This window comes from Enhydra lutris, unplaced genomic scaffold (assembly GCF_002288905.1).
Source record: "Enhydra lutris kenyoni isolate GAN:26980312 unplaced genomic scaffold, ASM228890v2 scaffoldscaffold9, whole genome shotgun sequence".
NCBI lineage: Eukaryota > Metazoa > Chordata > Mammalia > Carnivora > Mustelidae > Enhydra > Enhydra lutris.
The window spans coordinates 53,366,418-53,378,769 of NW_019154093.1; the positions used below are offsets into that span (position 1 = coordinate 53,366,418).

The following is a 12,352-nucleotide window of genomic DNA, read 5'->3' on the forward strand; positions in this document are numbered from 1 at the left end:
TAAGCTCAACAGGTTAAGCATCTACCTTCGGCTCAGGTCATGATCCTGGGGTCCTGGGATTGAGCCCCACGTTGGGCTCTGTACTCCTCAGGAAGCCTGTTTCTCCCTCTCCCTCTGCTTGCCACTCTCACTGCTTATAGGCTCGCTCTCTCGCGCGTTCTCTCTCTCTCTCTCTCTCTCTCTCACAAATAAAATCTTAAAACAAACAAACATAGCCCAAACTTAGAATGTAGTACAACACCAAAAAGAAAAAGGATTTGTATTGGTATAGTTTCTACTCTTGTTACCTAAAATCACTCCAGCATTTATAACCATTGCCCTGCTACCTTTTGATAAATGAGGAAATAATTAAATCCTAAGTATAAATTTCAAAATCTTTGCTTAAATTCCAAGTGACTTATTTTCTAAGTGCACTTCTTACAGTGAAGTTTAGTATCCATGCAATCTGTCTTTGTGTGTTTGAGAGTTAATTCAGGCTGTAAAATTCTATTCTATTAGAATGTAGTGTGGGGCACCTTGGATGGCTCAGTCGGTTTAAGCGTCTGGCTTTGGCTCAGGTCATGATCGCAGGGTCCTGGGATGGAGCCCTGTGCATCAGGCTCTCCGTTCCTCAGGAAGCCTGCTTCTCCTTCTGCCTCTGCCTGTCACTCCTCCAGCTTCTGCGCGTGCGCACACTCTCTCTCAAATAAACAAAATATTTTTTTAAAAATCTTAAAAAAAAAAAAAAAAAAAAAGAACTGTGATTTTTGAACTACACCGGTCTCCGGTCTGTGGTATTCTAAACTTGATGACTGTTTATTCTGTTTTTCTGTATATGCATGTGTATTATCCTTCAGAGAGTAATTCTGAATGTTTGGTCTTCAAAACATTTCTTCAGGTGCTCTTACTCATTTCTAAATTGGAGAATTATGTTTGAGGAATGGGAAATTATTTTCATTGTCTTTAAAAAGTGAGCTCACAACTGTTTTTCTTTGCAGAAAGGGCAATTGCAAGACATGAAGTTCGAGAAATTGAGCAGCGACATACGATGGATGGCCCTCGGCAAGAGGCCATGCTGGATGAGGAAGAGGACATGGTGATCATTTATAACAGAGTCCCCAAAACTGCAAGCACCTCCTTTACCAATATTGCCTATGATCTCTGTGCAAAGAATAAGTATCATGTTCTTCACATCAACACTACCAAAAATAATCCAGTGATGTCACTACAAGACCAGGTAAACACGTAGGAGATAAGTAAATGTTTTCTGACACTTCCTCATTCATATTTTGTATCTCAAGAGGCAAAAGCATTTTAAGGAATATGTGTACTGACCCCAATGAATTGTAAGTCTCTTGGGGAACAGGAACAAACAAACATTTTTTTTTTAAGATTTTATTTATTTGAGAGAGAGAGTGTGTGCATGAGTTAGGGTTGGGGGGCAGGCACAGAGGGAGAAGGAGAAGCAGGCCTTCCTGCTGAGCAGGGAGCCAGATGTGGAGCTCCATTCCAGGACTGTGGAATCACGACCTGAGTCTATGGCAGACGCTTAATTGACTGAGTCAGCCAGGTGGCCCTGCTAAACAAACTTCTCTATAATTTTACATTTTTCACAATATTTGGTATATTTCCTTGCATATTATATGTATTTAAATATTTATAAAATTAATGAACTTATTAAAAGCTTGAATTTTTGAAAAGAAAATGATGTTCTTTATTATGGTATCCTTTTAAAAATAGGAAATATTTTCAGCAAGATACCTTGCAATAGAAATCATTCTGTTGTCTCATTTTATGATAGAGAAATCTTTATTTAATGAATACCTGTGTTCAGTTTTGTGACTAGCCTCCTAAACTTCATCTCACCTTTACTAGTAATTTATGTAATATTAACTACAAACTCCTGGATAACGGAAATTGTGGCTTATATTTTTAACATAACCTTGCCTTTTAAGTTGTCAAGAAACTTTAGATTAACAAATGGATAGATAGGAAATAGTCTTAAGAAAAGTGGAGGAAATTATCTCATGAAATAAAATCACTTATCTCTTTAGCAATAGTAGCACACAGTTTCTCCACAACTGGAGTTCTGACTATAATTATAAATTAATAGAATTCTCTATAAATATTGAAGGGAATGGGAATTGGGCCCTATGAGGAGAAAAGATAATATTTGGAAATACTGTCTAGGATTAAATATGTTAAGGTAGCATTATTAGAAAGGTTTTATGATAGTCATACAGTTATGAATGTATCTGAAAACAGCTGAACTTATTTACTACAAAGTAGCTGACTCTTATCCTGCTCTGAAGCAAGAGTGTAACTCTGATACATAAGGTTAAGGTTTGCTTTCTTTGAGAGCTGTTAGTAAAGTCTAATAGTATATGGCATACCATCTGCCCATATAATTCTTGGCTCTCTGCAGTATCCTCAATTACTGTTTTTCATAAAACCAAAAATCTACATCCATCAGCCAAACTAAATAACTCTTCTGTAAATGAGAAGAAACATGAGCTTATTTAGCTAAGTGGGTCATAGAAACTATTCATTATGTAATATTGAATACCAAGGGCAAGTATCCTAAATAATCCATTTTTATACAGTGTGTGGTAGATGTTAAATTTCTTTGCTTGATTGCTTTTCAAAATACATCTTGGCTTAAAGGAACATCTCTTAATACTTCCATAGTAATTTTAGACTTATTCAGTAGTATTTTTTAGAAAAATAGTTACCTTGCTTATTTTGTGTCCAGCATTACTAAGTTGTATGACAGCTATAAGATGTCTGACAGTGATACTAACCATTTTTTTTCATGAAATAAGAATCTCTGGAAGCTGCCCACATATGACATTTACAGGCATCATGTAGTGATAGATTTTCCCAGTTGCATTTGGATGAGATAAAGCTGTTTTTCTTTCAATAGCTTGTTAGTTATATATAGGAAAAAAAATTAGAAGAGAAGCATAAACACTATCTTAAAAGCAGTGAGATTACATAATGAGCAGCATTTAAAATATGTTTGTGTGGGGCAAAGTAGAGAAATACTCTCTAGCTCCAGCTCTTTCTTGGATGTATTTCATATATACTGTACAAGGCACTGTGCTAAACTGTTCACATACTTAATTATTTCTCAAATTTTAGAGGCAAAGTCCAAATATGTTGAGTCAGGTATGAAACTGTTGAGCAGGTAGTAGCTATCTCTGCATATTCTGCCATCCTTAGAAACAGTTGTCCACTCTGCTCTCAAGGTTTCATTTATTTATTGAGTATGTAATAGATACAGGGATTGTGCTATATTCCTAAAGAAATAAAAAGCAAGGCCACATCTTTCAGAAGACTTATTTGTAATTTATATAGAACGTAAAGCATAGATGTAGAAATGATGAAGATTATGTAAAGAAAACATCATTTTATGGTATTTTCACCAAATTGTTTGTTTGTTTATTTTATTTTTTAAAGATTTTATTTATTTATTTGACAGAGGAGACACAGCCAGAGGGAACACAAGCTGTGGGTATGGGAGAGGTAGAAGCAGACTCCCCACTGAGCAGGGAGCCCAATGTGAGACCCGGTCCCAGGACCCTGGGATCATGACCAGAGCAGAAGGCAGATGCTTAACAACTAAGCCACCCCGGCGTCCTTTCCACCAAATTATTTAACCCAAAATGTTTCTCACCAGAATGTTTAATCCAGACCTAATCTTGAACAAACAGGCAAATCCATCTTGTTAGAACATTCTCCAGAATAATTACCTGAACTTCTGTAAAGTATCAACATTGTGACAACCAAACAAGGTGTGTTTGGGGATGAGGCTGGGCAGTCCTCTCTAGAGGTGAGGAGACTAAGTGATCTGAAATCCTAATGTAATGTGTGATTTGTAACTGGATCCTTGATCAAAAATGTCTGCTGTTTGTTTTCAGATGGTTCAGAAAAAATTAAGCATGTGTGTGCATATGGAGAAAACAGAGGCAAAACTGGGAAGTTAGTGAATCTTAGTGAATGAGTATAGAGATGTTGACTGGATTATTCTTTCAACTTTTCTGTAGTTCAGGGATCTTTCACAATTAAGAAATTGGAATAAATTAAGAGGGAAATTTCGAACAAGCAAATGAAAAGATAAACGTTTGAGAATATGAGGCATGGGAAGAGTAAGCCATGAGAGGGAGACAGACTCAGTCATGGGAATTCTATCTTTGAGGCATGCTTTACTCAGTGAATTGGTAGGGATTGGCAGGAGACCGGTGATTCATTAGCTCTTGTAGTTAGAAAATGAAGTTTACTCTGCTATCATGAAAATATCTCTACTCTAGAGAACATCTTGTCTTTAAAGTAACTGTCAGATAGGTATTAAGTGGCAGTGTCTTTTAGGATCTTTCATAATTCTTTTCTACTCATCTGTTAAGGTTTGTGATCATATTTAACTCCTTTCTACACATCGGAAATATCTAGAATTTGCATTCTCTGTAGGACAACTTAGTAATTTTTTTCTTTTAATTCGCTATTAGGGCACCTTCTGGTCTTTTGCATGACTTGATGTTTGTTGCAGATTCTGATTTTTCAGACCACACCTAAGATGAGTGCTTCCTAACTTGTATTGTGTATATCAGTCACCAGTTAAAATACAGATTCCGATTCAAAAGGACTAAGATGGAACCTGAGGCCCAAACTGATTCTTATGGTCCTTGAACCAGAGTTTGAGTAGCAAACATCTAGAACATAGTTCTCAGTGGGTTATGTGAAAATGCATATTATAGACTTCCCAGGATGGTGAAGTACTTTGTCTTTAAATTCATATTCTAACCTCCCCATCAAAATCCATATCCAAATTCCTTACCTTGGCCAACAGGCCCTTTTAAATCTAGCCCATGTCCATTACTTCATCATCTTGTTTACTAGCCACACTGACCTTTGGTTCATTGAATGTACCAAACCTTTCCCATTTCAAGGCCTCTGCACGTAGCAGTCTGTCTTAGACTGGTCTCTCACCATTGACTTCATGTTATCCTTTTAACATCCTCTAGATGACACCCTCTCAGAAAAACCTCACTTGGCTATCCTATATATTAAATACTTCTTCCAAGTTATAGTACACCATCATCATTCTTTATGTATCTTTCCTATTACTTACTGATTTATTTGTTTTCTATTGGTCTTTTCCTCTGTAGAAGCTCCTAAAAGGCAGGAACCTTGTTCATCATATTATTCACCACTGTATTCTTGTGTTTAGAATGGAGTCTGAGACACAGTACATATGCTCCATAAATTTTTTGTTGAATGAATGAATGAAAGAGAGAACAAATGAATGGACTTAGGTTCTAAAAGTAGTTCTTAGTTGAGCACAATGTCAGTGATGATTACTGGCAGAATGAGCCCCTCTGATTGATGGTAATATGTTCTCCCCTTCGCTCAGGTGATTTGGGACACACCCACCCTTCTCCTGCAGAAAGGACTGAACAGAAATTTCTGGACTTTGGTGAAATATTATGTTATGTTGCTGCTGAACCTTTTTTATATTTTATCCAATTGTTATTCACTTTTCCTTTTTGTATAGAAAACTTCCTCTCTAGTTTAGTCTCATAAAACTACCCACAGCTGTACAATGGATGTTTATTTAAGTATAGGCATGAGTAGAAGTTCGGTATGTAGTAATTATCCAAGTTAATAGTAGTATTCATTCACCAGGTAGTAATTACAAAGTTGGAATTTGGCCAAGATTGTCAGGATGACATTCCTACTCACAGATAGTGAAAACAAGTTCTTTCAGATAATTAATGTTGAGATGAATCTTATTAAGTATATAGGTCTAGGTACACTCTTAAGACATGGTGCTTTCTTAACTTTTTCTGCCACACTGGTTCAGGTCTGAGTCCACTAGCAGATAAATCACAACACTACTCCCTACATCGCTTGTTTTCCCTAAAGGTCTCCTCTAATGACTTGCTAGCCTGACTCTGCTTGAGTTATAAAACCTGACAGAAATCACAGTTTCGGATCTGCTCCAGGCTAGCTATAAAACATCTCTTTTCATGTAGTATATCTAACAACTACTTCTGAAACGTCCTTCTTGATAGCCTGTTTCAGAGTATGGAAATACTCTTTGAATAAATTCACTGTGGTGACTTTATTTCTTCTCCCCGAGCCACTGTGTTCAGTCTCTTCCGTCTTCAGTCTTCTTAAGTCCATTTGCCACGATTATGCTTTGCTCCTTTCACCTACTCACCTTCCCTTTCACTGGTGCCAAATGTAGTCGGTGAGAGTCCAGACAGTGAACGGCGTGCCGGTTTGCTCACCTGATCTCCATTTGCACTCCTACCTATTCCAGAGCCTTATCTCGAGGTCTTGAGCAGGATGTCCCATTGCAGAGGAAAACCAGAAGAAAAACTGAAAGATTAGGCGAGTGGTGCAGGAGAGGTGAGAGGGCAGAAAATGGTGGAGGGGAACTGCAGTGAGGCTGACAGATGAAAGGGTGAGAGTGGGGATGGAAGGAGGAAGAGAGACAGAGAAAAGTCTGCAGGGGGCACTTTGGGGAGAACCAGCTAACTTGGTAAAAGTTAAGTGGCTAAATTAAGACTTTGAAAAGGAAACTTTTTTTTTTTTTTGAGATTTACTTATTTTAATGGAGTGTGCCAGAGGGACAGGGAGAGGACACAGACTGCCTGCTGAGCATAGAGCCAGACCCAGAGATCATAAGCCTGAGATTGTGACCTGAGCTGAAATCAAGAGTCAGCTGCCTAACCGATGGAACAACCCAGGTGCCCTGAGAAGGAAACTTTTTAAAAAGGTTGCTCTTCAAAGGGGGGTCAAAGGATGGTTATAGAATTTCAGCAGTATGTAAATGACTCTTCTAAATGCTCTGCCTATTCTCCAGATTAGTCTGAACGACCACTTGACCCTTATTGACATCATTTGTTTGCTTGGCACTTTTTTCTTTTTTGTAAAGGGAAGGTCAGTCTTAGCTCAGCCTCTGCTGATTTATTGCAAATTGTATATCAGCCACAGCTTTACTAATGAGACTTTAACACATTACTTTAAGTGTTGATGAGATGAAAGAAAAAAACATATGCACATATATATTAAATATGGAACCTTCAGTATTCTCATAGTTGGGAGATTAGAGAAAGATTCTGTATGTTTTGACAGACTTTAACATAATAGTATAGAGAATTTAAAAGCAATAATAACCCATGTGAATTTACCTCAGAATGAATTTAGAAAATAAAATGCAAGGTCTTATATAAACATTTAAACCAGGTCTCTTACTTTTGACTAGCAGTGTTCAGCAATCCCTGTGGTTACCCAGGATAATAAAAAGGCAAGAATAAGTCAGTGGTCATAATTGCAAAAATGGTTGTCCAGTACGAGGATAGTGGACAGGGTGGATTGGACATGGAGGTTATAATGAATGTGATGAAGAAGATGAACAATTTTGAGAGCCATATCAACAGAGCTTTGAAAGCTTGTGGGATGAGGAGTTTTGAATGACTGGACCTGAGGGGTTTTCTTAGCAGTGGATAAGACTTGAAATTCTCAGTGCCCAAGTTTGTTGATCAAAATAATGATACAAATGCTACTCTCCCTTCTTTTCACATCCTTCTGGGTTTTTTCCTCTTTGCTTAAATTGAACAATAAGAAATTAAGAAAATTAACTTGTGTTATAGAAGGATGATTGGGCCAAAATTTAAGGTATGTGGGTTTTGAGCTTCAGTGTTCTAATCTATAAAATAAAAGGATAGGATATCCTAAGTCCCTTCAACCTCTAAAATGCTGATTCTATAAACAAGAGACTTTGAGTTGATGACAACAGTGGAAGATTCATGCCTTGTTCTGTTCTCCACCATCACTCAACTCTTCCCTCAGTCCCAACTGGAAACACAACCCTTTTTTCCAATTCATTCATTTTTAGACTGTGTTTCTTGGAATGCTTTGGTTTCAGAATGCTTCAGGCATCACTGTTTGCGGGTAGAAGGAGACGAAGTAGGCAGGGTTCATTCTGCTCCTGTCCTTACTTCTGTTTTATGTATTGCAGTGGCTTACAAGGTAATCTTTAAAAATCTGTTCTATTTCAGTACATTTTTTTCCTTATCATAAAAGCAGTGAATATGAGAGTGTATCTTTGCCAAAGAGCTTTTGCAGACCTCAGGGCCCCTTGGCAAAGCAGTATAAAAACAAGCTTCGTGTAAATAAAGCCAAGCGGTAACTCCCGGGCCCACCTATGCTCAAGCCTTGCTCCTCCGTGTGAGCCACTGACCTGCCATCCTGTGGAGACTTGTTAGAAGTGCAGAGTCTTGGACCCCACTCCAGACCTACAGAATCAAAATCTGCATTTTGACCAGAATCCGAGATGATTCATTTGCACCTTGAGTTTGAGAAGCCCTGCAGCAGTCCAGGCATTATCTAGCTTCCTGAGCTCTACACTGGACGGTGAAGGACACATGGAACAAGGAAGTGTGTCCTTAGGAGGGTTCAGTTTAACCCTGACTGTCCTTAAGAAAGGTGGAAGAAAGAAGGATCCTTGAAGTTTATATTTACAGCTAACTCTTATTTCCACCTGAGTCTTTTACTATAGTGCACTTTTAAGTTGGTACTGTTGATCCTCTCTAACATGTGGCTTCTAGAACACCATTTTCCCAGATTTCAACCTGCCACCTCCTTTCATTTCTCTCCCACACCATCACATCCACATTAAATCCGGGCTTCTGGAAAATAGAGCTGAATCGCTAAATATGCCTTAACTATCCTTAAACCACCACCTCCCATTCCTATTCTCTTTTCCTTCTACTTCCCTCTCATTTTTGGCTGAAATAATGGAACTGATTTTCACAGAACCAAAGGCTTTTTATGAAATAATTTACCAGTAAGTGGCAGTTTATAAGGACTTTTCATATTCAACGTGTGAATTTTTTTTAAGGATTCAGTTTTTAGGTTATCTAATTTTAATTTTCTGTTTCTTTTCATTTGCCATTTGATATTTTCATTCTCTTTGGAACCTTAACAGATAGGAAAGAACATGAAAACCTCAAATCACACATTTTTTTGGCTCTTTCTTTTTCAGTGGGGAAAAATCATAAATATCTGCTGAAATATAATTGTGTGTTTTCTAATGCAACATAATTTTATCTGCATTCAATTTTCAGATTTAAGGGTATGTGTGTGTACGTATAAGATATTAAGATAAAGTTCCTATAACTTCCCTTCTAAGAACTCCATTATTTCCCTTAATATGAGGGTTTTTTTCCCCCCCTAAGATTGATTTGTTTATTTGTCAGAGATGAAGAGTGCACAAGCAGGTGGAGCGGCAGACAGAGAGAAAAGCAGGCTCCCACCAGGACCCTGGGACTGTGACTTGAGCTGAAGGCAGCAGCCCAAGCAACTGAGCCACCCAGGCACCCCAGTATATGACTTATTAATGCTTCCCCTAAAAAATAAATTTCCCCAGAACCTTCTGTTTTTCCCTAGCTCACTTCTCTGACATGTGGCTGCTTCTGCACTGTTTTGTGCTCTGCACTACCAATAGGCCTTTTCTGGGAGGCGCCCATCATCATTCATTGCCATTAATTTATCGACTAATCTGGTAGAAGTGGTCCAGTATATCTCCACATGACTAACTCTCTTCTAAAATGTAAATGCAAGATTGATAAGCTGTCAGAAATATGCAGTTCACAGGCCTGTGCTCCAGGCTGAGGTCACAGCTTGCAGAAGCTTTCAGTGCAGTTTAGGGTGGTGGGCTCCCGACCCTTCCACCTTCACCACCACACTGTACCTAGTCCCCAGAAGACATTCTCAGCTATTTGCTGCTTATCATGCAGAAATTTGCTTATCAAAAATACATGCCATTTTTCTTTGAGAAATAGTGTATCACTGCTTTGTAGCTAGTGGTACTTAGGCTTATCAAGCTCTCTATTAATCAGCTCTTAAAATTTTTTTCAGCAGGGGCGCCTGGGTGGCGCAGTGGGTTAAGCCTCTGCCTTCAGCTCAGGTCATGATCTCAGAGTACTGGGATCGAGCTCTGCATCAGGCTGTCTGCTCAGCAGGGATCCTACTCCCCCATCCCCCCCGCCTTCTGCCTGCCTCTGCCTGCTTGTGATCTGTCAAATAAATAAAATCTTTAAGAAAATTTTTTTTCAGCATATTTACACTTTTTTATCAACAAGCTAATGATATCTGCTCTTTATTCTTTAAATATTCTTTATTCTGACAATCATCATCTTTTCTTTAATCATTTTGGTTTGAGGATTACTTTTTGTTTTTATTTGTTGAGCCATTAATAAGTATGAGTTTTTATGAATAACAAGTCTCTGGGAGTAAAAAACAGACTTGGGCGTATGTTGGTACCCACCCTCCCCTCACCCATGTCAGTTACTCACTATGCAGCATTGTAATGATTGCACTGTGTGGGTTTTTCTTTCAGGATTCTTTCTCACTCCTCTGAGTGTGGTGATGATAGCTCCCTCTGTGATGAATTGGTAATTACAGATCACACTGTGCTCTCCTTAGTTGAAACCTGTGTTTCAAGCTCCGTAATTGTCAAACTGGTGTGATTTGTTTTAAATGTCTAAATGGAAAGTATTTTGCTATCATCAGATTTCATTTTCCTTTATATTGAACTTCAGTAATGAGTGTGTTCTCCTGTTTTAGGTACGCTTTGTAAAGAATATAACTTCCTGGAAAGAGATGAAACCAGGGTTTTATCATGGACATGTTTCTTATTTGGATTTTGCAAAGTAAGTTGTACCAAAATGACATGCTATAGAATGCTTTATACTTTAGCAACCTAAAAAGAAACATATTTATTAAATCGTTATGATTCTGATTTTTAAAAAAATGTACTGGCTTGCCTTTGCCACATTTAGAGATGTAATTTAAATACACCTTCTGGTGTTTTACTGCCCTCTAGTGTTCATAAGTTGATTATTGTCAGTAATTTTAGAAATTCGAAGTAGACTAAATATAGGTGATACTCTAAAGTTATTTATCATTATTCTGTTTATGTGTCTTGTATAAGCAAGTGACTTATTTTAGGAGAGCAAGAGGAATATTCTAAACATGGGTTATTTTGTGAATCCATTTGAATGTTTTTTTGTAGCGTTATGGTAAAACTTCAAATCCAGATCTTTTCCCCAAAAGCCTTACTAACTTAAAAGACATATTTAAAATGTATTTTTAAAATGATTTAAGCTCAGACATATTCCCTCGGTCATTTCATTAGTAGTCATAACTTCACAGTAATATACTCTCATGTATTTGTCAACTCTAGAGTATTCTATGTCAAATTTGAAAATTAAGTTGATATCCCAGTTATTTTAAATTACTAAATTTGAAAAGAAAAAGAGTTGAATGAATTATTACTGATTTAGGTACTAACCCATAACTTTCTGAAGAGCATGTAATTAAAAGGGAATCTCCCACATACATGAAACAATGTATTTTTATTTCTAGTTCCACAGTACTCAAGATATTTCAGTAAAATGGTAGCTTTAAAATTAGATGTACAGTTTTCTGTAAATAATTCATACTGCAATATTGAAAACATTTTATAGGTAGCTTTAAAATAAATTAATTATTTTTTCTTTGCAGAGGCACTGAACCAATTTCATAAACTCCATTCATATGCATATTTTCCCTCAGGGCTGCATTATCCTTCAATTGAATGTTTGTTACCCTTCCACCTAAATGATTTATTTTTTCCACACACAGCTTGGTTTCTAATACTTGAGGTTTCCATTATTAAAATAATATATTGAGTGCTTTTGCTTTTGGCAAGAGTCTTGTACTTGAAGCTCTGGTGTATGCTGGGGTTCTTGCAGTTGCAAAGTAAAAAGTTTCTTGAAAAGATTAATCTCATTTATTAAATACTAACATGAATGTTTAAGGTTTTGAATATTTTCACAATCAGTCTCATGTTTTTGGAAGTGAAAAGTATTGTGAAAAATTTCAATAGACTTTTACAAGATTTTAAACAAACACCTGAAAGAAATCACCTAGCGAGAATGTATTTTGATGTATATAGTCAAGAACTATTATAGATGTAACTAGTATCTTTTAAAATAAATTTTAGTTTGACAGACCTAATGACTGTGAAGAGTAAGGAGAGGAAAGAAACATCACCTTACCAATTTTTAGAATACTTTTATTCTTCAAAACATATTCTTGACTGCCATAGTACTTTGTGGAATCCATTAAAATACTTGCCTTCAGGAGAGAACAGTCAAATTTGGTGAAAGAAATATTTAATCACTTAGCTTTTCAGTTGCCTTAAAAGATCCCTTAAAGCATATAAACTCAGTATATCCCAAGAAACCCAGAAAGCAGGTAAAGACAATAAAAAATGAAGTGATTTCTGGTTTAGTGATCACTAAGAAGTACACATTTATAT

The 12,352-nt window shown here is 37.0% G+C and overlaps 1 protein-coding gene across 2 annotated transcripts in view; it reads left to right on the forward strand.

Annotated features, from left to right (window-relative positions):
* Nucleotides 1–12,352, forward strand: part of LOC111143040 (heparan sulfate 2-O-sulfotransferase 1) — a 196,520-nt gene that overhangs the window by 140,381 nt on the left and 43,787 nt on the right. For both annotated transcript variants that reach the window (XM_022496471.1, XM_022496472.1), the window contains exons 2-3: nt 978–1,216; nt 10,615–10,700. In XM_022496471.1, coding sequence (XP_022352179.1) covers nt 978–1,216; nt 10,615–10,700 — 325 coding nt within the window. The remainder of the gene's footprint in view (nt 1–977; nt 1,217–10,614; nt 10,701–12,352) is intronic.